The sequence below is a fragment of the Cherax quadricarinatus genome, chromosome 14 (genome assembly GCF_038502225.1).
Source record: "Cherax quadricarinatus isolate ZL_2023a chromosome 14, ASM3850222v1, whole genome shotgun sequence".
NCBI classification, from domain to species: domain Eukaryota; kingdom Metazoa; phylum Arthropoda; class Malacostraca; order Decapoda; family Parastacidae; genus Cherax; species Cherax quadricarinatus.
Genome location: NC_091305.1, coordinates 32,899,811 through 32,927,655, shown reverse-complemented (window position 1 = coordinate 32,927,655; position 27,845 = coordinate 32,899,811). Strand labels below are relative to the sequence as shown.

General features: G+C 41.2%; 1 protein-coding gene across 1 annotated transcript in view; it reads right to left on the bottom strand.

Moving 5' to 3' along the window:
• LOC128698557 (angiopoietin-4) overlaps nucleotides 1-27,845 on the bottom strand; it is a 77,025-nt gene that overhangs the window by 17,302 nt on the left and 31,878 nt on the right. The window contains 1 exon segment of the mRNA XM_070084951.1: nucleotides 18,859-18,964. Coding sequence (XP_069941052.1) covers nucleotides 18,859-18,964 — 106 coding nt within the window.

Genomic DNA, 27,845 nt, shown 5'->3' with positions numbered 1-27,845 from the left:
GTTGTGCTGGTGTGTTGTGCTGGTGTGTTGTGCTGGTGGGATCTGCTGGTGTGTTGTGTTGGTGTGTTGTGTTGGTGTGTTGTGCTGGTGTGTTGTGCTGGTGTGTTGTGCTGGTGTGTTGTGCTGGTGGGATCTGCTGGTGTGTTGTGTTGGTGTGTTGTGCTGGTGTGTTGTGCTGATGTGTTGTGCTGGTGTGTTGTGCTGGTGTGTTGGGCTGGTGGGATCTGCTGGTGTGTTGTGTTGGTGTGTTGTGCTGGTGTGTTGTGCTGGTGTGTTGTGCTGGTGGGATCTGCTGGTGTGTTGTGTTGGTGTGTTGTGCTGGTGTGTTGTGCTGATGTGTTGTGCTGGTGTGTTGTGCTGGTGTGTTGTGCTGGTGTGTTGTGCTGGTGTGTTGTGTTGGTGTGTTGTGCTGGTGTGTTGTGCTGGTGTGTTGTGCTGGTGTGTTGTGCTGATGTGTTGTGCTGGTGTTTTGTGCTGATGTGTTGTGCTGGTGTATTGTGCTGGTGTGTTGGGCTGGTGGGATGTGCTGGCGTGTTGTGTTGGTGTGTTGTGCCTGTGTGTTGTGCTGGTGTGATGTGCTGGTGGTTGTAGGGTGGTGTGATGTGCTGGTGTGATGTGCTGGTGGTTGTAGGGTGGTGTGATGTGCTGGTGTGATGTGCTGGTGGTTGTAGGGTGGTGTGATGTGCTGGTGTGATGTGCTGGTGTGTTGCACTGGTGTGTTGTGCTGGTGTGTTGTGCTGGTGTGTTGTGCTGGTGTGTTGTGTTGGTGTTTTGTGCTGGTGTGTTGTATTGGTGTGTTGTGCTGGTGTGTTGTGCTGGTGTGTTGTGCTGGTGTGTTGTGCTGGTGAGATCTGCTGGTGTGTTGTGTTGGTGTGTTGTGCTGGTGTGTTGTGCTGGTGTGTTGTGCTAGTGTGATGAGCTGGTAAGTTGTGCTGGTGTGTTGTGCTGGTGTGTTGTGCTGGTGTGTTGTGCTGGTGTGTTGTATTGGTGTGTTGTGCTGGTGTGTTGTGCTGGTGTGTTGTGCTGGAGTGTTGTGCTGGTGTGTTGTGCTGGTGTGCTGTGCTGGTGTGTTGTGCTGGTGTGTTGTGCTGGTGTGTTGTGCTGGTGTGTTGTGCTGGTGTGTTGCGCAGGTGTGTTGTGCTGATGTGTTGTGATGGTGTGCTGTGTTGGTGTGTTGTGCTGATGTGTTGTGCTGGTGGGATGTGCTGGTGTGTTGTGTTGGTGTGTTGTGCAGGTGTGTTGTGCTGATGTGTTGTGATGGTGTGCTGTGCTGGTGTGTTGTGCTGGTGTGTTGTGCTGGTGTGTTGTGCTGGTGTGTTGTGCTGGTGTGTTGTGCTGGTGTGTTGTGCTGGTGTGTTGTGCTGGTGTGTTGTGCTGATGTGTTGTGCTGGTGTGTTGTGCTGATGTGTTGTGCTGGTGTGTGGTGCTGGTGTGTAGTGCTGGTATGAAGTGCTGGTGTGCAGTGCTGGTGTGTTGGTGTGTTGTTCTGGTGTGTGGTGCCGGTGTGTTGAGTTCGTGTGTTGTGCTGGTATGTAGTGCTGGTGTGTTGTGCTGGTGTGTTGTGCTGATGTGTTGTGCTGGTGTGTTGTGCTGATGTGTTGTGCTGGTGTGTTGTGCTGGTGTGTTGTGCTGGTGGGATGTGCTGGTGTGTTGTGTTGGTGTGTTGTGCTTGTGTGTTGTGCTGGTGTGTTGTGCTGGTGTGTTGTGCTGGTGTGTTGTGCTGGTGTGTTGTGCTGGTGTGTTGTGCTGGTGTGTTGTGCTGGTGTGATGTGCTGGTGTGTTGTGCTCTTGTGTTGTGCTGGTGTGATGTGCTGGAGTGTTGTGCTGGTGTGTTGTGCTGGTGTGATGTGCTGGTGTGTTGTGCTCTTGTGTTGTGCTGGTGTGATGTGCTGGTGTGTTGTGCTGGTGTGCTGTGCTGGAGTGTTGTGCTGGAGTGTTGTGCTGGTGTGTTGTGCTGGTGTGTTGTGCTTGTGTGTTGTGCTGGTGTGTTGTGCTGGTGTGTTGTGCTGGTGTGTTGTGCTGGTGTGTTGTGCTGGTGTGTTGTGTTGGTGTGTTGTGCTGGTGTGTTGTGCTGGTGTGTTGTGCTGGTGTGTTGTGCTGGTGTGTTGTGCTGGTGTGTTGTGCTGGTGTGTTGTGCTGGTGTGCTGGTGTGATATGCTGGTGTGTTGTGCTGGTGTGCTGGTGTGATATGCTGGTGTGTTGTGCTGGTGTGCTGGTGTGTTGTGCTGGTGTGATGTGCTGGTGTGCTGGTGTGATATGCTGGTGTGTTGTGCTGGTGTGCTGGTGTGATATGCTGGTGTGTTGTGCTGGTGTGCTGGTGTGTTGTGCTGGTGTGATGTGCTGGTGTGATGTGCTGGTGTGCATGATATATGCTGGTGGGAGGCACAGGATGTGTTTATCTGTGCTCGCGTCATTCATCATTGGCCAGTAATGCTCTTGTCTTCGATCCTCTACACAAGCACTCCTCCGTTTTCAACCCCATTCCTATTTTCTTTACCACCACATTCCTCTATCCTCTACCACCACATTCCTCTATCTTCTACCACCACATTCCTCTATCCTCTACCACCACATTCCTCTATCTTCTACCACCACATTCCTCTATCCTCTACCACCACATTCCTCTATCCTCTACCACCACATTCCTCTATCCTCTACCACCACATTCCTCTATCCTCTACCACCACATTCCTCTATCCTCTACCACCACATTCCTCTATCCTCTACCACCACATTCCTCTATCCTCTACCACCACATTCCTCTATCCTCTACCACCACATTCCTCTATCCTCTACCACCACATTCCTCTATCCTCTACCACCACATTCCTCTATCCTCTACCATCACATTCCTCTATCCTCTACCATCACATTCCTCTATCTTCTACGATCACATTCCTCTATCCTCTACCACCACATTCCTCTATCCTCTACCACCACATTCCTCTATCCTCTACCACCACATTCCTCTATCCTCTACCACCACATTCCTCTATCCTCTACCACCACATTCCTCTATCCTCTACCATCACATTCCTCTATCCTCTACCATCACATTCCTCTATCTTCTACGATCACATTCCTCTATCCTCTACCACCACATTCCTCTATCCTCTACCACCACATTTCTCTATCCTCTACCATCACATTCCTCTATCCTCTACCATCACATTCCTCTATCCTCTACCACCACATTCCTCTATCCTCTACCACCACATTTCTCTATCCTCTACCACCACATTCCTCTATCCTCTACCATCACATTCCTCTATCCTCTACCATCACATTCCTCTATCTTCTACGATCACATTCCTCTATCCTCTACCACCACATTCCTCTATCCTCTACCATCACATTCCTCTATCCTCTACCATCACATTCCTCTATCCTCTACCATCACATTCCTCTATCTTCTACGATCACATTCCTCTATCCTCTACCACCACATTCCTCTATCCTCTACCACCACATTTCTCTATCCTCTACCATCACATTCCTCTATCCTCTACCATCACATTCCTCTATCCTCTACCACCACATTCCTCTATCCTCTACCATCACATTCCTCTATCCTCTACCATCACATTCCTCTATCCTCTACCACCACATTCCTCTATCCTCTACCACCACATTCCTCTATCCTCTACCACCACATTTCTCTATCCTCTACCATCACATTCCTCTATCCTCTACCATCACATTCCTCTATCCTCTACCACCACATTCCTCTATCCTCTACCACCACATTCCTCTATCCTCTACCATCACATTTCTCTATCCTCTACCATCACATTCCTCTATCCTCTACCACCACATTCCTCTATCCTCTACCATCACATTCCTCTATCTTCTACCATCACATTCCTCTATCCTCTACCATCACATTCCTCTATCCTCTACCATCACATTCCTCTATCTTCTACCATCACATTCCTCTATCCTCTACCATCACATTCCTCTATCCTCTACCATCACATTCCTCTATCCTCTACCATCACATTCCTCTATCTTCTACCACCACATTCCTCTATCCTCTACCATCACATTCCTCTATCCTCTACCATCACATTCCTCTATCTTCTACCATCACATTCCTCTATCCTCTACCATCACATTCCTCTATCCTCTACCATCACATTCCTCTATCCTCTACCATCACATTCCTCTATCCTCTACCATCACATTCCTCTATCCTCTACCATCACATTCCTCTATCCTCTACCATCACATTCCTCTATCCTCTACCATCACATTCCTCTATCCTCTACCATCACATTCCTCTATCTTCTACCATCACATTCCTCTATCCTCTACCATCACATTCCTCTATCCTCTACCATCACATTCCTCTATCCTCTACCATCACATTCCTCTATCTTCTACCATCACATTCCTCTATCCTCTACCATCACATTCCTCTATCTTCTACCATCACATTCCTCTATCCTCTACCATCACATTCCTCTATCCTCTACCATCACATTCCTCTATCCTCTACCATCACATTCCTCTATCTTCTACCACCACATTCCTCTATCCTCTACCATCACATTCCTCTATCCTCTACCATCACATTCCTCTATCTTCTACCATCACATTCCTCTATCCTCTACCATCACATTCCTCTATCCTCTACCATCACATTCCTCTATCCTCTACCATCACATTCCTCTATCCTCTACCATCACATTCCTCTATCCTCTACCATCACATTCCTCTATCCTCTACCATCACATTCCTCTATCCTCTACCATCACATTCCTCTATCCTCTACCATCACATTCCTCTATCTTCTACCATCACATTCCTCTATCCTCTACCATCACATTCCTCTATCCTCTACCATCACATTCCTCTATCCTCTACCATCACATTCCTCTATCTTCTACCATCACATTCCTCTATCCTCTACCATCACATTCCTCTATCTTCTACCATCACATTCCTCTATCCTCTACCATCACATTCCTCTATCCTCTACCATCACATTCCTCTATCCTCTACCATCACATTCCTCTATCCTCTACCATCACATTCCTCTATCCTCTACCATCACATTCCTCTATCCTCTACCATCACATTCCTCTATCCTCTACCATCACATTCCTCTATCCTCTACCATCACATTCCTCTATCCTCTACCATCACATTCCTCTATCCTCTACCATCACATTCCTCTATCCTCTACCATCACATTCCTCTATCCTCTACCATCACATTCCTCTATCTTCTACCATCACATTCCTCTATCCTCTACCATCACATTCCTCTATCCTCTACCACCACATTCCTCTATCTTCTACCACCACATTCCTCTATCCTCTACCACCACATTCCTCTATCCTCTACCACCACATTCCTCTATCTTCTACCATCACATTGCTCTATTCTGTATTAACACAGAATATTACCTAACCCTCACACTCTTGTTTTCTCTACTGTGACACTAGTTTTTTTTTTCCACCCTCATTCTTCTCTAACATTTACTCTCCTCTATTATCTATCACTCATACCACTCTATTATCTACCTTGCGCTATTCTATTCTCTACCCCCACTCTACGCTACTCCCTAATCCTCAGACTCCCTTATTCGCTATTCTGAAACTCTTTTATCCTCTATCCCAACACTCCTCTATTCTCAACCACCACATTATTCTCTACTAGGAGAGTACAGGACGTACAGACCCCTAAACACCTTTTGAAACTACCGATGATAGTAACAACCATTCAATAGCATGAGATATTTTAATGATATGAAGCTGGAAAAATGGCAAGAAATGACAAAAGTATTTCACTGCTTTGTTGCCTTGTTGAACTGGAGGTACAGTAAGTGGCCCCGACTTCAGAGAAACATATTAATGCCAAGAAAGAAAGAAATAAAACATCATTTATATTTGCAAATATACAGAACCTTAAACCATTCACCAACAACAAAATACCATTTATTAGTTTACTGTTTGTAGTTTTCACGGTGACACACACAAAGACCACTCTGGCAATGAAGTATATATATATCAATTTAGAACTTATTTAGATGCGACATTATGAACAAGCAACATGCGATATTTGGCCTGTATGTCTAAAAGTCGCTTACTTGTACAGAATTATTAAACACCACAAATGATACAGTTGAAGTTTAAGCAGTGAAGACTGAGGTCCAAGGCCAAGTCGTTGCAGTTGTATATATTAACAGCCGGACACAATTTTCCAACAGTTCAAGCAGCAGCTGTTGAAAACTGAATACAATCCAGAGAATCTTTCAACCTCAGCCCCAAATACTGGGTGTTTCAAAAAGATGGGCCCAATTTCAAAGCAGCATATTTCACGATCTTGTCCATCATTTTAAAACACCTTGCATCTTTCTGCTAGGTAATTTCAACTTAAGACATTAAAAATGGAAGAACATAGCAAATAAATGGAAGAACATAGCAGAGATAGCTCCAGGAGGTAGCTAACACAAATATGCCATTGAATTTATGTAATAAATTCGTCTTAAGCCAGCAAATAGTGGAGTCGACAAGACTAGAAAGTACACTCGGCCTTACTCTCACAACCTTATCAAAGATCAGACTTGTATGCACACAGGTCTTCACCAGTAAATTTCAAACAGTCATGAGGGTGTATTAAACGAAATTTAAGTTTAAGAACACAAACATAATCTGGGATCCAACTAATCATGTCCCCAGTGAAAAATGATGGTAAGATATTTTAACATGGATTCAAATCAGTGTGTAGAGAGGATAAACTAGCACCTGAAGTATGCTCAAAAGAGAATATGTAAACTAGAAAGAGAGAGATGCTCCCTCTACAGGCGAAGGCAAAGAATCACGGAGCCTCTCTAGGGTGCAAGACTATCTGAAATCCTGAAGAAAGCGCTGACCAGGGAAATAGAAAATACTGAACTCGAGTTGAATAAATCATATAGGATCCCAGAGAGACAAAAGGAGATAAAATTCGTTAATGAAATTGAAAAAAAAAATAAAAATATTGCTTCTTATATATAAAATCTAAGGCAAAAACTACATCCAGTATCTTGCCCTTGCTCAAACAAGATGGGATTTACACTGATGACAGCAAAGAAATGAGTGAAGTACTTACGTTTCAATATGATTGTCGCTGTATAGCCCTTGTGGCTTAGCGCTTCTTTTTGATTATAATAATAATAATAATTCAATATGATTGTGTGTTTAGTGAGCCGTTAAGCAGACTTTAGGTCGACAGTCTGAACGAACTGTTCATCAACGAGACTCAAAACCTTGTGAATATCTGCAAAATTTATGTTATAACCTTAACAAGACTGAACTTTGAAAAACCCATCGGTACAATGCTTATGCAATGATTAATTTTATGAACCAAGATACTAATGAGAATGATTGCCTTTTCACCGAGTGAGAATTAGATAATTCATTAAATAAGGTGAATCAGATACTCCTGGAGATGATATATTTTATATCCTCATAACTCTAAGGCAGATCCCTGATAACCCATTGTTAGTATTGTATAATCTCAGTTACATCGAGGGTGTTCTTCCTATTTCCTGGACCAACAGTCTCATAGTACATAACCCTAAGCCGCAACAGCCTGATTCATTTAGAGACCAATCTCCTTAACTAGTTGTTTTTACAAAACTTTTTGAAGAATGATACTTAACAGACTATACTACAGTGTCAGACACCAGCTTTCCCCTCATCTCTCTGGTTTCATGAAAGAAAAGAGTGTTCAGACCCGTATTTCCACTTTTCTCACTACAAATACCTATACTTGTTTTATCGCAATTCTTGATAAAAAAATCTGCATTTGATATCGCAAACAGAAGCGTTATATTATATTAACTAGCCAAATTGAATATTATTGGTAGCCTAATCAGTTGGATAACAAGATATCTGTCGAACATAATATCCTCTGTCCTCTACCAAGGCTTTAGACGCGATTCTAAAGAAATGTCCCTAGGTACACCGGAGGGAGTTCTCGGTCCCATTTTATTTAATGTTCTGACTAATGCTAGCCTAAAAGCCCTACCTACTTCACCTAAACATGTAGCTATAAGCTATGCTGATGACATCATGAGCCTTACAACAGAGCATACAAAGATGAGTATCATTCTTAACGTGGTTCAAGTAATTTGTAATCAACTAGGCCTCATCATATCTTCATCTAAAACAAAGATATTGACAATCAAACGACATCTCCCACCCATCTGTTTGCAGGGTAAAAACATTAGATACGTTAAATCATACAGATATCTTGGTGTAGATGTAATCTTCAAATGTCTAGAAGTAAATATACATAGATCTCAACGGTTTGTGAAAACATGCAGTTAAATTAAGTTTTATAACTTGCACGAACTGTAACACTGTAGACAAGAGCATGTCACCCCCTTCATGGAAAATGTGTTCATTTAATATCACATACTTGAGGAAATTAAAACAATAGAGCGAAAAACTAATGTGAAGGACCTGGGAGGGATAATGTCAGAGGATCTCACTTTCAACGATCACAACAATGTCTCTACCACATCTGCTAGAAAAATGATAGGATGTATAATGAGAACCTTCATAACCAGGGATGCCAAGCCCATGATGATTCTCTTCAGAGCGCTTGTTCTCTCTAGGCTGGAATACTGCTGTACACTAATGGCGCCTTTCATGGCAGGTGAAATTGTTGACCTGGATAATGTACAGACAACCTTCTCCGCACACATAAGTACGATAAAGCACCTAAATTACTGGGAATGGTTGAAGTTCCTTGACTTGTATTCCCTGGGACAAAGGCGATAAAGATACACGATAATATACACTTGAAAAATCCTAAAGGGAATAGTACCAAATTTGCACAAGAAAATCACTCCCTACGAAAGCAAAAGACTCAGCAGACGATGCAACATCCCTGCAGTGAAAAGCAGGGGCGCCACGAGTACGCTAAGAGGCAACACAGTAAGTGTCAGGGTCCCAAGACTATTCAACTGCCTTCCTGCATACGTAAGGGGGATTACCAATAGGCCTGGTCACAGACCGGGCCGAGGGGGCGTTGACCCCCGAAACCCTCTCCAGGTATATCTGCAAGCCCCTCCCAAGAAGATGATCACTAGTAATACCGTCCTTAAATCATTTGTAAGAGCAACTGCTCAAGAAGTAATAATTTACCACAAGTTATATACACTAATGGATCTAAGCAGAAATCCATTGGCAGGGATGCATCTGCTCTCGTTGCCATCTCCCTAGTTATCTGACACCCAATCAAAACCTATTGGAAAGTAACTGCCTTTATTACACAGCATCACAAGCCAGCACTATCCTAAACAATGCTAAAAGTCTATCAGTACTTAACTACAACATCAGGTCCTTAAGCAAACACTATGATGACCTCCTAGCACTCCTTGAATCACTAAAGACACCCTTCTCCTGCATTATTCTTACTGAGACCTGGCTTAAGCAGGACACAATAGATATCTACCCTCTACCAGGATACACAGCAATTCACAACTGCAGACCAAACCAAGTTGGGGGTGGTATTGCAATCTATTACTCTAACCAATTATCTTGTCTTAGCACCACTTGCTTTAGTGATGAATATGGGGAATACATTTTAGCTAATTTTACTGTAAAAAACCTTAAGACGCCTATAACAATCGGTGCCATTTACCGGATACCTCACACAAACATCCCAAATTTCAGTGAGAAATTAAAGTCACTAATAACAAACAGACAAATGAATAAGCACCACCTTCTCTTAGCTGGAGACTTCAACATCAACCATGGCTTACTAGATGATCAGCCTGTAACTGATTTCATCAACAATATGAACAACACACTTCTCATACCAACAATAACTAAACCAACCAGGCTCACTCAGACAAGTGCAACCATAATAGACCACATATGGACCAATATACTAGCCCCCCTTAAATCAGGGATAATCACAGATAGCACTACAGACCACTACCCTACCTTCCTCCTGACAAACATTAGTAAACCACCACTTGAATACAACAAAGTCTCATTTAGACTCCATGACGAGGCCTCAGTAAGGAAGTTCACAGCTGACCTAGAGACTGTTGACTGGCCTACAGAATTCTCCAAGGCCAATGACTGGACAGACATTTTTCTTAACAAATTACTTAGACTATACAACAAACATTGTCCTATAAAAACGAAACAGATCACAAACAAACGGCTTGGTTGCCCATGGCTAACCAGCACCATTCTGAAATCCATTGACAAGAAACACCAATATGAAAAGCAATATAGACAGGGCTTAATACACAAAGATATTCTTAAACACTATTCATCAGCTCTCACCAAAGTAATAAAGAAAGCCAAACAACTATACTACTCCAGTAGATTCACAGACACTAGAGGAGATATAAAAAAGACCTGGAAAACACTCTCTCAGATTCTAGGGACCCACAAACTGAGAAAAACCAAGAATATTGTCCTAACTAAACCTAATGAAACACCATTACATCCCACTGACACAGCTAACAAGATAAACGATTTCTTCTCAACCATAGGATCTAATCTCGCCAGTAAAATCCCACATACCAATGCCCATGCCGGGGACTACCTAGATGGGAATTTCCCTAATTCCTTTTATCTTGCACCAACTGAGCCTACGGAAGTCACCGAGATTATAAAGTCACTTAAAAATAACTCGGGGAATCTGTCTCATGTCCCACCATTACTGTACAAGCGAGCGGCCCATGTCCTTTCGCATGCTATTTCATTACTTTTTAACAAGTCACTAGAGACTAGCACCTTCCCGAAACTACTCAAGATGGCAAGGGTTACACCAATACATAAAGGTGGTGACCCTACAGACTTAAACAACTATAGGCCAATATCTAACTTACCATTGCTATCCAAAATCTTTGAGAAACTCGTGCACAGGAGACTGTATTCATTTATAACGGCTCAAAACATACTCAACCCCTGCCAATTTGGATTCAGGAAAAATAAAAACACTAATGATGCAATCATAAAATTGCTAGATCTGCTTTACACAGCATTGGAAAATAAGGAATATCCACTAGGAATTTTTATTGACCTAAGAAAAGCTTTTGACACAGTAGACCACGACATCCTACTCCACAAACTTGATCATTACGGTATAAGAGGCCATGCGCTTGCTTATTTCAAATCTTACATTACTAATAGGTATCAGTATGTCACCATTAAAGACACAGCATCAGCAACACGGCCACTTGATACTGGAGTTCCGCAGGGAAGTGTCCTTGGTCCCCTGCTCTTCCTCATATACATCAATGACCTTCCAAACGTATCCCAACACCTGAAACCCATTCTCTTTGCTGACGACACGACTTATGTCATCTCTCACCCTAATCTTGCCACCCTCAACACCATTGTGAATGAGGAGCTGATCAAAATATCGACTTGGATGACAGCCAATAAACTTACGCTTAACACTGACAAAACCTACTATATTATGTTTGGTAGCAGAGCAGGAGATGCACAAATTAACATTAAGATTGACAACACTCTAATTACCAAAAATAATGGGGGCAAATTCCTTGACAACAACCTGAATTTCAGCACCCATATCCAGCATATAACCAAAAAAGTATCCAAAACGGTTGGGATCCTCTCCAAGATACGATACTACGTGTCGCAAAATGCCCTTCTCACACTATACCACTCACTTATTTATCCATACCTCACCTATGCTATTTGTGCTTGGGGATCAACTGCAGCAACACACCTAAAGCCAATAATAACCCAACAAAAAGCTGCAGTAAGAATAATCACTAAATCCCATCCCTGGCAACACACCCCCCCACTCTTCATAGACCTAAACTTACTCCCAGTTCAGTACATCCACACTTACTACTGTGCAATCTACATCTACAGGGCCTTAAACTCTAATATCAACCTTGACCTAAAATGCTTTCTTGATAGTTGTGACAGAACCCACAGGCATAACACCAGACACAAACATCTCTACGACATTCCCCGTGTCCGACTAAACCTTTACAAAAATTCAATGTATGTCAAAGGCCCTAAAATCTGGAATACCCTACCTGAGAACTCTAGAACTGCAGACACATTCATCACCTTCAAAACTACCATTAGAAAACATCTTATCTCCCTGATACACCCCGTCAACTAACTACACGAATACCACCTGGTGGTTCACACTTATACTCACTCACTCATTTGACCATAAACTGAAATATTAATCTCAATCTTAAAATAATGAATCCTGTGATACTCCAATACTGAAACTATGTACTGTGCCAAAACAAAAGCATTCACATTGCTAAACTCACAAACTAGTATTTAGTCACTTAGCCATAATACCAACTTACCTCATAATTTGTAATATTTTACAATTAAGAATAAAACTAGGTCTGCCCGAAATGCCTAGCCATGCTAAGCGTTCTAGTGGTACACTCTGTAATCACTATTTTACTACATGTAAACCACACAATAACCAAATTTCTGTAAACTCAGCATTGTAATCCTTATAGAGAATAAACTTTGAATTTGAATTTGAATTTGAATATGAGCTTTGTTGATAACATGAAAGTAAATATATAAGTGTATGGAGCAACTTGCGATGTGAACAGAGTGACTGATACCGTAGTAGCTAGGTTTGGGAGTGGTTACTAGTACTTCTGGCAGTTTGGCAGACATACACACGATGAACAAACCAAATGCAACATGGCTAACCCTATGATCAATATTTTGAATACTATGTGCTTAATTGCCAGCTTATTTAGGAATATAGAGATAGACAGGTTAGGTTAGGTAAGGTTCGTCAGGAAACAGGACAAATGTTTCCTGACGCGGGTCTTAGTCAGATGATGACCCGCCTTTGGAGCTTTTGGTCATCTGACCGAGGCCTTCCGCTGGCTTACCGGTCCACCCCTTTAAAAATTATGGTCATTTATAACCATTGTTATTTTTTATTTTTTTTTTTTTTTTTTTTAGAGATAGACAGTATAATAACCAACGTGATATGTCAAAATATCTTAATGAAAATACAGTAAGATACCAGACATATTAGGCAAATTTTCTAAATTCGCTTGCAACAGATCAGTCAACTGTAGATTTAATTAAGAGAGATGTACTCCTGTTAGCCCTTTTACAGCCTAGTTCCAAAGCCTTTCATGCTTCCTATGCTCTTGCACTACCGTCCAGAGGATGGATATGGGGTGCACAATAAACTAGCCACTTCGGTGGCAAAATCTGAAATTTAATCCTCTAGGGAAGTACCGTCGAGGATCACCCCTACTGCACATCTACAAAATTTCATGTTTTAATCAAAAAATGCACGATCCTTCTGAAGTTGTACACTTATCTGCTATTCCTTAAGTGTTATGGAATACTGTAAAAAAATATTTATATAAAATAACGCTCCATATATAATGCCATTTTCCGTGTAACATAGTTCCGGGATTGAACTGGAAGCGAACGCGTTTTATTCCTGTCAGTCAGGCAGTGGCCAGGATAGGAACAGATGAGAGGTGTGGAAAATTGCATTTATCTGAATGTAACTCATTATGTACATAACAGTAAATCATAACAAAGATAAGTATTATTTATCAGAGTTACATAGACAAGTAGGAATTTGGGAAACCTAGGTCACAAAAAATGTCCCCCTTCGATACCTACCACTGTCATATCCACAAGTTGCTCTAGATCTATTAATTACAAATGAAATATACATCACCAGGAATTCTAGTAGATATATAAATTTGTGGACTGTATATTATATTAATAAAGGATTATATATATGCATTTACATAACAGAAGGAGAATATATCTTAATATCACTCACCAATTTGACTGGAGATCAAGGTGTATCATACTCAGAAAACCTCACTGTCTATACATGAAAATAACACTGGCCAGAGTTTAAACATCACAGACTTATCTGAGGTTCCTGGAGCTGTCTTCTCCAGTCGTCTGATATCTCAAGTTATGCAGGAATACACATCCAACAATTTCGCCTCCTATTTGAGAGGTATCAGCCCAATTTTAGCCTCTAGAGCACGAAAAATTCTTCCCATTCACTAATGTCTGTTACTCAATTCAAACAAAAAATGGCGAGTCCCCCTGCACACGCGCAGAGCCTCCCTGTCGGCTCCATTCTCTTCTTTTAAAAATACACTTTTAATCAGGTTTATTTACACAGCATAATATTGGGAAATTATTTTCCACAAGAGGTGTGTTTAGTACAGTACAGTTAGTACAGTGGTGACGGAGGTAAAGTCATGTTTGGGCGGTAGTTTGAGTAGGTAATTTTGGTAATTTTTTTTTAGTGTATACCATAGGTGTTTGTGTTTAAGTACTCTCATGTTCATTTGTAAGGCCCTAGTATGCAGAGGCCTGTTTATGCGAGAGTACTGTATGGTGTTTTGCCTGCTGGTAATTAGTCTACCAGACAGAAGTGAAGACGGGGTTGTGTATGTCATGGTGCCTCCCTGATGATTTATTTTAACTCATCAGTAGCAGTGTACTAGTGAGCTAATGTGAACTGGAGTCTGGTGGTTTTTTGTAGTAGTTATAAGATGTATATAAGTTATTAACAATATTATATACATTTTTACATAGGTGAGTTTTTGTCCTTCCTTCCTAATAATAATTAATATTGTTTAATATATGAGTAAATGCTGGCCTAAAAGTTGCCGTGTTTTTCAGTGTAATTTTATAACCCCTAGACAGCAGTGTTAGCAGCCTTTAGCAGCCAGGAACATTTTATTTAAGTTACGACATCAAAGTCGGTTACAAAGCATGGCTTGCTTCTGCAGTGTTTTAAAAATTGAGGTTGGAGAGTTGAAGGAGGAGGTCTTGCTTCTCCAGGAGGAGATTAGGAAGCTGAAGGTCCACCTCAATGGGTCTGGGAGAGAGTGTGAGGTGGCTGGAGTTGTGGGGAATGAGGCTTCTAGCAGTGAGGTGCAGTCTGTCTCTCGCTGTGAGGAGGCTGTAGGTGGGGAGGTAGCAACGGCTACCAGCAGTGAGGTGCAGTCCAGCACCTGCTACAAGTGGCGAGTGGTAACCAGTAATGGGAGGAGAATCAGAATAAGGAAAGTTAAGAGTGAAGATCTGAAGGTAGGAAATCGCTTCTCTGTTCTTCAGGATGAATGTACTTCAGTGGCCAGTGAAGGTAAGGGTACTACTGCCCCTGCTAACAGAGGTAAGCGCATTCTTGTGGTTGGTGACTCTCAGGTAAGATATATTGACCGTGCTTTTGGTAATAGGAACAAGAAGATGAGAGATAGAGTGTGCTTCCCTGGAGCTGGTGTTGGGGACATAGTTAACAGGCTGGATAATATCATGTCAGGCAATGGGAACAAGCCCATTATCTGTCTCAGTGCTGGTGGAAATGATATTGGGAAGGGTAGGAGAGAAGAGCTGCTAGATAAGTACAAGTCAGCTATAGATTTCATTAAGTCTAAGGGAGGGGTCCCAATCATATGTAGCATCTTGCCTAGAAGGGGAGCAGGAAATGAATGGTTGTCTAGGGCAATTTGTGTAAATTGCTGGCTAGACAGATACTGCAAGGAACTTGCAATCCCATTCATTGACAACTGGAATAACTTTTATGGCAAACATGATATGTATGCAAGGGATGGGGTACATCTCTCTGGGACTGGGGTGGTAGCACTTACAAACTCAATTGAGAAGGCCATTGGTGAAATGCCTATGATTTTAAACTGACAGAAGATAGAGGCATGGGTGTGTGTTGGAAACAAGCAGGTTGCAACACTAGGGTTGGAAACAGTAAATGTATAAAAGGCATTCAGCATGAAGTTATAAATAAAGACAATAGATCAGGTCAGCAAACAAAGGGGGACAGCAGAGGGCAGCAAGGGACTAGCTCCCTTAAGGTTTACTATACTAATAGCAGGAGTGTAAGAAATAAGATAGATGAGCTAAGATTAATTGCAAGTGCAGGAAACATAGATATTATTGCTATAACAGAGACCTGGCTCAATCTGAAAGATAGAGATGCCCTCTGAATGTCACATACAAGGCTATAAATTATTCCACACTGACAGGGTCAACAGGAAGGGTGGTGGAGTAGCGATGTATGTCAGAGACAATTTATATTGTTGTGTTAGACAAGATATAAAATTAGAAGCGTCCACTGAATCTGTTTGGTTAGCTTCTCGAGGGCCGAGAAAAACTAATTTTGGGTGTGATTTACAGGGCCCCAAATTTTGATAGGAAGTGCAGTAAACTTCTATGGGACGAAATTCGTAAGGCATCTACATACGAAAATGTTGTGCTAATGGGAGATTTCAACTATAGACAGATTGACTGGAGCAATTTGACAGGAAATTTAAAGTCAGGTGACTTTCTTGATACGATCCAGGATTGTTTTTTAAAACAGTTTGTGACAGAGCCAACTAGGGGAAATAACCTCCTTGATTTGGTTCTTGCCAGTAGGGAAACACTAATTAATAATCTTGAGGTTAATGATGAGCTTGGGGAAAGTGATCACAAATCACTCAGTTTTAATATATCATGGAATTCCCCTAATAATGGCAATCAAGTCTCTGTCCCTGACTTTCGCTTGGCTGATTTCATAGGACTGAAAAATTACTTAGGTGGGCTGAACAGGAATGACTTGACCAAGGGTCAGGTAGGTGGTGATGGTTGCCGATATGACGCTTTCCAGGGCATAGTTCTAGCTGCTCAGTCAAATTATGTTCCAAATAGGGAAATCAGATCAAACAAAAATGATCCTAAATGGATGAACAATAGATTAAATTATCTGATTGGTCAAAAGAGAGGCATATATAGGCAAATCAAAAGAGGAGAGGGGCAATTAAGAAATCGATATATTCAGTTAAAGAGAGAAATAAAACAGGGAATTAGAAAAGCAAAAAAAGATTATGAGGTTAAAGTTCCAAGAGAATCGAAGACTAACCCAAAAGGATTCTTTCAGGTATACAGAAGTAAGATCAGGGACAAGATAGGCCCACTCAAAAGTTCCTCGGGTCAGCTCACTGACAGTGATAAGGAAATGTGTAGAATTTTTAACACATACTTCCTCTCAGTTTTTACACAGGAGGATACAGCGATATTCCAGAAATGATAAATTATGTAGAACAGGACGACAATAAACTGCGCACGATTAGGGTCACAAGTGACATGGTCCTTAGGCAAATAGATAAATTAAAACCTAACAAATCCCCAGGCCCTGACGAACTGTATGCAAGGGTTCTAAAGGAATGTAAAGAGGAGCTTAGCAAACCTTTGGCTAATCTTTTCAACATATCACTACAAACTGGCATGGTGCCAGATAAGTGGAAAATGGCAAATGTCAAAATAGGTGACAGGTCCTTAGCTTCGAACTATAGACCAATAAGCCTAACCTCCATAGTGGGAAAATTTATGGAATCAATAATTGCCGAGGCAGTTCGTAGCCACCTTGAAAAGCATAAATTAATCAACGAATCTCAGCATGGTTTTACAAAGGGGCGTTCCTGCCTTACGAATTTATTAACTTTTTTCACTAAAGTATTTGAGGAGGTGGATCATGGTAATGAATATGATATTGTGTATATGGACTTCAGTAAGGCTTTTGACAGGGTCCCACATCAGAGACTATTGAGGAAAATTAAGGCACATGGAATAGGAGGAGAAATTTTTTCCTGGATAGAGGCATGGTTGACAAATAGGCAGCAGAGAGTTTGCATAAATGGGGAGAAATCAAAGTGGGGAAGCGTCACAAGCGGTGTTCCACAGGGGTCAGTGTTGGGCCCCCTGCTGTTCACAATCTACATAAACGACATAGATGAGGGCATAAAGAGCGACATCAGCAAGTTTGCCAATGACACCAAAATAGGCCGTCGAATTCATTCTGACGAGGACATTAGAGCACTCCAGGAAGATTTGAATAGACTGATGCAGTGGTCGGAGAAGTGGCAGATGCAGTTTAATATAGACAAATGCAAAGTTCTAAATGTTGGACAGGACAATAACCATGCCACATATGAACTAAATAATGTAGATCTTAATATTACGGATTGCGAAAAAGATTTAGGAGTTCTGGTTAGCAGTAATCTGAAACCAAGACAACAGTGCATAAGTGTTCGCAATAAAGCTAATAGAATCCTTGGCTTCATATCAAGAAGCATAAATAATAAGAGTCCTCAGGTTGTTCTTCAACTCTATACATCCTTGGTTAGGCCTCATTTAGATTATGCTGCACAGTTTTGGTCACCGTATTACAGAATGGACATAAATGCTCTGGAAAATGTACAAAGGAGGATGACAAAGTTGATCCCATGTATCAGAAACCTTCCCTATGAGGATAGACTAAGGGCCCTGAATCTGCACTCTCTAGAAAGACGTAGAATTAGGGATGATATGATTGAGGTGTATAAATGGAAGACAGGAATAAATAAAGGGGATGTAGTGTGCTGAAAATATCTAGCCTAGACAGGACTCGCAGCAATGTTTTTAAGTTGGAAAAATTCAGATTCAGGAAGGATATAGGAAAGTACTGGTTTGGTAATAGAGTTGTGGATGAGTGGAACAAACTCCCAAGTACAGTTATAGAGGCCAGAACGTTGTGTAGCTTTAAAAATAGGTTGGATAAATACATGAGTGGATGTGGGTGGGTGTGAGTTGGACCTGATAGCTTGTGCTACCAGGTCGGTTGCCGTGTTCCTCCCTTAAGTCAATGTGACCTGACCTGACTAGGTTGGGTGCATTGGTTTAAGCCGGTAGGAGACTTGGACCTGACTCGCATGGGCCAGTAGGCCTGCTACAGTGTTCCTTAGTTCTTATGTTCTTAAGATGCAAGAAAAATGGAGGTGGCAGCAGCAACCAGGAACACAGTACCTGTAGAAGTGACTAAGTGACCTAAGTTGCCACCACTTACCTGAACATGGTGTAAGTGGCGTTGGCGTGGTGCAGGTGGTGGTCCAGCAGGTGGAGACGCAGTGTGGTGTGGGAGTCTCGGGTGAGGGCGTGCAGAGCCTCAAGACCTGCCAGGTCGTCCAGTATAAGAGACAAAGATATGTGAAATGCAGTTAACCATTAATTAAAGCAGAACTGTAGTAAATACGCTAAACAGAACATTTAATTAACCGCCAGGGTCCAAGGCTCTTCAGCACCCTGTTTCAACGCTGTTTTTCAACACCCTTCTGGAAATCTATTGGGTGATCAAATAACTTTCACAGGGAAACAGTAAATAATCAGTACAAGCACTTAACATCGTCACACACACTTAGTTGGTGGAGGTAGTGACTGTACATATTAACTGATATATTTACCCTTCAAGAAAGGATTAGGTAGGTTACACAGTAGTAACTAATATTAGAAATAGAAAAGTAACCATATATAATATTAATGTAGTCCTAGGACCTTAACATAGGTAAGATTACGCCTTTAATATAAGCGAATATTAGCTCCAGAGCTGGCAACCCAATGACGGGAGTCAGAGAGATGCCAGCTCTCTACTTTGAGTACAGACACCATTCTGAGAAGACATGCTATGACAAACAGCCTGGAGAACAGGCGTTCATACACTTGGCTTGGAGACAACAAAATCCTAAAGGTTTCTCGAATTACCATGGGTATTCTCCTCTTCCCAGGCCCACCTGCAGTAAGACAGACCATCCATTTTCTCAGCATTAGTTGGCCAATGATATTCTGGGGAAACATAGGTTGTAGTCGATCTGTGGGGTTTGAGCAGATGGACACACAAAGACCAGATAAATCCGTCACTTCAAGGGGTACTGAGAGTGAGGGACCAGAGAACTCCATACCACCAAGTGAGTTAATCCTTCACTTGTGTATAGTTAGGAATTTCTTACAAGAGCAGTAGTAACTGGAAATATGTTGTAAGAGCCACTTGTGAGCCTGGGAGGACTATCTCAAGGTGTCTGAGTCACCAGCAATTGCCAAGATGAGCAGCTTACAAGGGGGCAGTTCGCACAAAAATTTCCAGTCGTGATGGCAGGCCCGAAGTAGTGGCTAATGTGATGAGTACAGCATGAGGGATTAGTCCAACTGAACGGTTTCAAGGTTCTGTGGCCCTACCCATCATAGTGGCAGTGGTTGTGAATGGAAAGAAGTCTGAAACAACCCAATTGTTTTTTGATGCTGGGGCACAAAGGTTCTTGATAACAGAGGCACTAACAGCCAAGTTGAAATTAAGATTGGATAACAAGGTTAAAATGATTTTGGAAGGGTTTGGTGGCCCGATCCCACCCAGGTCTTATCGCGTTCATGTTGCAGTTAAATTGAGCGGGACATCGCCGAAAGATCACAGCCTTGATAGTGAAGAAGCTGCCTGAAATCGTTGCTACCAAGGGTCTGGCTGCAGCAGCAAAATGTTTGAGGGAGTTAGGCGTGAAGCTAGCAGAGCCAGATATTACCACAGATAACGTCAGGGATGTGGGGGCGGACTACATGGACGAATTTGTGTCCAAGAGGACTATCAAGGAGGGTATTGGCCTGTACAGGACTTCAGCGGGGTATATTGTAGGAGGCAGGATACCAGCTCATTTTCTGGAGACACCTGGGAGTGAGAGCCCTGACTCTACAGCAACTGAGGCAGTGCTAGCGATGCGACTTGGTCTGCGTGAAGACCAAGTCAAAGTCGACAGTGAGCCAGTTCATAAACTATGGGATCTGGATGTAGTAGGGATTAAGGGTGATCTACTGCCTCCTGAACACGAAGAGATTTATAAGGATTAATTGAACCATGTATAGTTCAAAGACAGCCAGTAGTGGGTGCGACTACCTTGGAAACTGGCGCAACCAACTCTGCCCACTAATTTTAAGAAGGCACGAGATTAGTTGAACTCGCTGGTGAACAGCCTGACCAAGAAGGGTCTCGTGGGGAACTACGACCACATCATTAAGGAACAGTTGGCCCTCAGATTCATTGAGAAAGTACCCTATGCCAGCGTCCTGTTTCAACACCCTGCTTCAGCACCCTATTTGAACACCGTGGATCAACAGCATGTTTCAACACTGTTTCAACACTATATTTCAACACCGTCTTTCAACACCATGTTTCAATACCCTGTTTCACCATTATATTTCAATACCATGTTTCAACACCCTGTTTCAACACCATGTTTCAACACCGTGTTTTAACACCGTGTTTCAGCATCGTGTTTCATTACCCTGTTTCGACACCCTGTTTCAACACCCTGTTTCACCACCCTGTCTCAACTCCCTGTTCCAACACCCTGCTTCACCGCCCAGTTTCAACACTATGTTTCAACACCATGTTTCAACATCCTGTTTCAACACCATGTTTCAACACCCTGTTTCACCACCCTGTTTCTACACCCTGTTTCAATAACCTGCTTCAATGCCCTGTTTCACCACAATGTTTCAACACCATGTTTCAACAACCTGTTTCAACACCGTTTTTCACTATCATTTTCAATATCCTGTATCAACCCCCTGCTTCACCACCCTGTCTCAACTCCCTGTTTCAACGCCATGTTTCAACACTATTTTCAGCACCATGTTTCAACACCATGTATCGCCACCCTGTTTCGACACCACGTTTCAACATCTTGTTTGAAATAAACTGTTTCACCACCCTGCTTTAACTGTTTCAACACCATGTTTCAATACCATGTTTCAACACCATGTTTCAATACCATGTTTCAACACCAGGTTTCTACACCCTGTTTCACCATCTTGTGTCAACTGCCTGTTTCATTGCCCTGTTTCAACACCAAGTTTCAACAAAGCTTTTAGAGAAAATCCAGAATGAGCCTTCCATTGATCACTACATCAGACTGAGTGTCACCAACACAAACAACATAACTGATCAAGCAATGGCAGAATGATTTCTAAAATCAATAACAATCGTGGCTCGAAAAATACACATTTTCTAGAAGACACCCTGGATGATACTTAGGCCTATCCACAATCATTATTACGTCACAAGTAGACAGGTTGGAATGAGGGAGGAACACAGAGTCAGAAGACAGTTCACATTAACAAAATACCAATATAGAATGAAACAATATTATTAATGGCATTTATAAGTAATGCGGAAAATACATCTCAGTGGAATGGAATGGCTCGCTGTCTCTATACCGTTGATGCAACACTGGGAATCTTTAATGACTTAACGCTTTGCCCACACTGCACACTTGATCAGTTGACTACCATTGTGATACGACACCCAATAATATTACACAATAACATTACACAATAGCATAAAAGTAGAACAGTGTACATGCCTACTAGCCCACGTACACACACACACACACACACACACACACACACACACACACACACACACACACACACACACACACACATATATATATATATATATATATATATATATATATATATATATATATATATATATATATATATATATATATATATATATATATATATATATATATATATATATATAATTTCAACAAGTCGGCCTTCTCCCACCGAGGCAGGGTGACCCAAAAAGAAAAAAAGTCACCAAAAAGAAAATTCTTTCAGCATTCAACACTTTCACCTCACTCATACATAATCATTGTTTTCCCAGAGGCGCCCAGATACAACAGTTTAGAAACATGTATAAAGATATGTAACATACCCCTCCAAACTGCCAATATCCCAAACCCCTCATTTAAAGTGCAGGCATTGTACTTCCCATTTCCAGTACTCAAGTCCGGTTATATAAAAATAACCGGTTTCCCTGAATCCCTTCACTAAATATTACCCTGTTCCCACTCCAACAGTTCGTCAGGTCCCAAAAACCATTCATCTCCATTCACTCCTATCTAACATGCTCATGCACGCTTGCTGGAAGTCCAAGCCCCTCGCCCACAAAACCTCCTTTACCGCCTCCCTCCAATCTTTTCGAGGACGACCCCTACCCCGCCTTACTTTCCCTACAAATTTATACCTTCTCCAAGTCATTCTACTTTGAGCCATTCTCTCTCAATGACCAAACCACCTCAAGACTCCTCTCCAGCCCTCTGACTAATACTTTTATTAACTCCACACCTCCTAATTTCCACGCTCCGAATTCTCTGCATATTATTTACACCACACATTGCCCTTAGACAGGACATCTCCACTACCTCCAGCCGCCTCCTCGCTACAGCATTTACAACCCAAGCTTCATACTCATATAAGAGTGTTGGTACCTCTATACTTTCATACATTCCCTTCTTTGCCTCCATAGATAATGTTTTTTGTCTCCATAAATACCTCAATGCACCACTCACCTTTTTTCCTTCATCATTTCTATGATTAACCTCATCCTTCATAAACCCATCCACTGACACGTCAGCTCCCAAATATATGAAAACATTCGCTTCTTCCATACTCCCACTCTCCAATGTGATATCCAATTTTTCTTTATCTAAATCGTTTGATATCCTCATCATCTTACTCTTATCTATGATTACTTTCAACTTTCTACGTTTACACACCCTCCCAAACTCGTCCACTAACCTCTGCAACTTTTCTTTAGAATCTCCCATAAGCACAGTATCATCAGCAAAAAGTAACTGTGTAAACTCCCATTTTGCACTTGATTCCCCATAATTGAATCCCACCCCTCTCCTCAGCACCCTAGCATTTACTTCTTTTACAACCCCATCTATAAATATATGAAACAACCTAAGACCTACTTTTACCAGGAAGTAGTCTCCCTCTCTCCTACACACCCTAACCTGAGCCTCACTATCCTCATAAAAACTCTTTACAGCATTTAGTAACTTACTACCTCTTCCATACACTTGTAGTATCTGCCATATTGCTCCCCTATCCACTCTGTCATATTCCTTTTCTAAATCCATAAATGCAGTGATAACTTCCCTGCCTTCATCTAAATACTGTTCACATATATGCTTTAATCTTGATCTACACATCCCCTACCCACTCTAAAGCCTCCCTGCTCATCTGCAATCCTAGTTTCTGTCTTACCTCTAATTCTTTCAATAATAACCCTACCATATACTGTACCTGGTTTACTCAGTAAACTTATTCCCCTGTAATTTTTAGTCTCTTTTGTCCCCCTTCCCTTTAAATAAAGGAACTATACATGCTCTCTGCCAATCCCTAGGTACCTTCCCCTCTTTCATACATTTATTAAACGAAAATACCAACCACTCCAACAGCATATCCCCCCTGCTTTTAACATTTCTATCATGATCCCATCAGTTCCAGTTACTTTACCCCCTTTCATTCTATGTAATGCCTCACACACCTCCCCCACACTCACATCCTGCTCTTCTTCACTCATAAGATGTTATACCTCCCTGACCAGTGAATGAAATTACCGCCTCCCTTTCTTCATCAACATTTAAAAGTTCCTCAAAATATTTCTGCAGCTCACCATCTACTAACTCCACTACTCTGTTTTCAACTGGCAAATCCATTTATTCCCTAGGCTTTCTTAACTTGTTTATTTCACTCCAATTTTTTTTCCAATTTTCTGCAAAATTTCTTGACAGTGTCTCTCCCACTCTATCATCTGCTCTCCTTCTACACTCTCTCACCACTTTTTAAGGTTACCTGTATGAAACCTCGTCATTGCATTCATACAAATAATCTCCTTGGGAGGTGACAACCATATATTGTTTACAGTAATTACCCTGTATAGACGTTTGAGAAAACTGAAGCCATTCCTGGTCGCCCCAAGCGGCTCCTTCAACCTCATACCCCTTAAGCACATCTATCTAGACCAGTATTATAGATTAAAGTTGGATAGCACCAATAAGTATGACGCTACCATTAGTTGTGGACTGTATGGATAAATTGAACTGATTACAAGAGGGGGGGGAGGGGTTACTCGTTTTAACATAATGAGACCACCACTTACCCAATTTTATTGGTGGTCACTGGAGATCGTTGTAGCACCCACAGTACCTGTCCTATTATAACACCTAACTGGCCAGTTATGAGTCTGATATAATAAGAAGGTTTACTTAACTGTGGGTGAGGAGGCAACGTTCCTTGTCTTTCTTTATTTCCTCCTCTGATTTAGATGTCCTTCCAAATCGATGTGGTTCTTCTTCCAGCAGGACTAAGATATCACTTGGGTTGTCCCAATTTAGGAGACGAGATTCCGCAAAAACTCTGTGGTCCTCGAAACAGGGCCACGAGTTCAACATGTTCTCACTAGAGGAATGGCAACTCGTTTCGCTTCACACATTCCCTTAAACTAAATTCACAAGGCAACTTGATGTCCCATTAATTTACACTCATTAGAAGTTGATCCATTCAGATCTGAGCCTGATGAGTGAGGAATGAATCGCCTGGTATTTTCCCCACCGAACTCGCTCGTCATGGCGTCGTCGCGTCACTCACTATTTTCCATTATCACCACCCTGTTGTGGTGGTTTCGACAACTTACTATCCCATATTATACACTGGGAACAGTTACAATACTTCCTATTATGAAGTGAGATCACTAATCACGTTTTGGCCGTCAGAGCCGCCAAATTCCTGGTTCCATGTTAACTAGACACCATGTCATAGGCCTAATACCCACACAACCACACAACTGGCACCTGCCCAGGCGTCCTCTTTCCGACCCAACACATGCCCAGAGCCTCACTGTTGGTTCTCTTTCACTTTCATATATATTTTAGACCAACAGTAATGAGTTAATCATGTACATTTACATTATAAAAATTATACAATATAATTATGGGAAAATTACACAATATTTTTCCACAATATATATGCAGGACAAGCCACAGGGGGTGGAAATCTTTAGCTCAAGTACTTTCACACTTCTTAGTGCATCATCAGGAGCTGTGCAATGTTGGAAAGACAGCAACAGGAGTAGAGTAAGTTTTCAGAGAGTGGTAGTGGAGGCACCGGCCAGTCTCAAACTGTCTGGGGAAGGCAAGCGGGATGCCAACCCATACACCGGTCCCCCCCCCCCAACACCCCATATGGGGGCGGGTGGGGGTAGGCCTCACAGTTTGCAGTTAGCATGAGGAAAATACTAGAAGATAGTTAATAGCCAGCCCTAAGCTTCTAACCGTCGAGAACAGGTAATGTGGCGTAAAAAGTTACAATATTGGATCATTACATACCTTCATTTACAACCTTCTAACTAATGAAATAGAGGGAAAAAATCCTTCATTTGTCAACGGTGTCGCAGAACCTTCCAGAACATACAGGGAATACTGGCAGTGTCATTTAATATGCCTGTGTGAATTTTTCTATTCCTTTCTCATAATAACTAGGCTATTCTTAATTTGAATACCATTTTTATCATTATTATTACCTATCATCCGCTAATATCATTATCATTATAATATTACTAACCTGATTCAATGCCATTCTTATCAGCAAATATCATTAGTCATCATAACTAGGCTATTCTTAATTTTAATGCCATTCCTGCCATTATTATCGACTGTCATCCTCTAATATCATTATTATTATCATCATTATAATATTACCAACAGCATGACTCAATAAACCCCTAAACTAGTTGTAATCACAATGGTACAATCATCTATGTGTACCTTGTGCCACTGTACCTGGACAGGTTAGGCCTCAATAGTCATACCGACGACAAACCTAACATATTAAATATCAACATTCGCGACAGACCGACGGGCGTACCATGATGTCAGTTAATATGCCTGTGTGAATTTTCCTATTCAGGCTTCCTTTCTCATAATAACTAGGCTATTCTTAAGGTTAATTTCATTCCTGTTATTATTATCCTCTAATAGCATTATTATCATCATCCAAACCAGGTTATTCTTAATTTGAATGCCATTCCTATCATTATTAACTATCAACCGCTAATGTCTTTATTTTTATCATTATATTACCAACAACCTGATTCAATGCCATTCCTATCATTATTATTTGCAAATGTCGTTATTATCATCTTCATAACTAGGCTATTCTTAATTGTAATGCCATACCTATCATTATCAACTATCATCCACTAATATCATCATTATAATATTACCAACAACCTAATTCATTAAACCACTAAACTAGTTGTGGAAAATTGCATTTAGCTGAATGTATCATTATATACATAACAGTAAATGAACAAAGATAATTATTATTTATCAGTTAGACAAGTAGGAATTTGGGACACCTAGGTCGCAAAAAATGTCCCCCTTCGATACCTACCACTGTCATATCCACAAGTTGCTCTGGACCTATTAATTATAAATAAAAGATACCTCACCAGGAATTCTGGTAAATAAAAATTTGTGGACTGTATATTAAATTAATAATAAATGGTTATATATATATATATATATATATATATATATATATATATATATATATATATATATATATATATATATATATATATATATATATATATATATATATATATATATACACACACAATTACATAACAGAAGGAAAATATATCTTAATATCACTCACCAATTTGACTGGAGATTAATGTATCATACTCAGAAAACCTCTGTCTATACATGAAAATAACAACTGGCCAGAGTTATAACATAACAGACTTATCTGAGGTTCCTGGAGCTGTCTTGTCCAGTCGCCTGATATCTCAAGTTATGCAGGAATGCACATCCAACAATTTCGCCTCCTATTTGAGAGGTGTCAACCCAATTTTAACCTCTAGAGCACGAAAATTCCTTCCCATTACACTAACGTTGTATCCAATTCAAATTAACAATGCCGACTGTCCCTTCTCCCCAGGCTCAGTTTCCCATTTTCTATGACATAAATGTTATTAAATACAGTATGGCCATCTATTTACATATAACTACTGTATTTCTGGAAAATTTATACAGTATTTTCCACACTAGTTGCAATCACCATGTTGCAACCACCTATGTCTAAATTGGAGAGTTTCTTGTTTCTGATGTTTGTGTTTCGGGAGTCGTTGAAGAGAGTATCAGAATG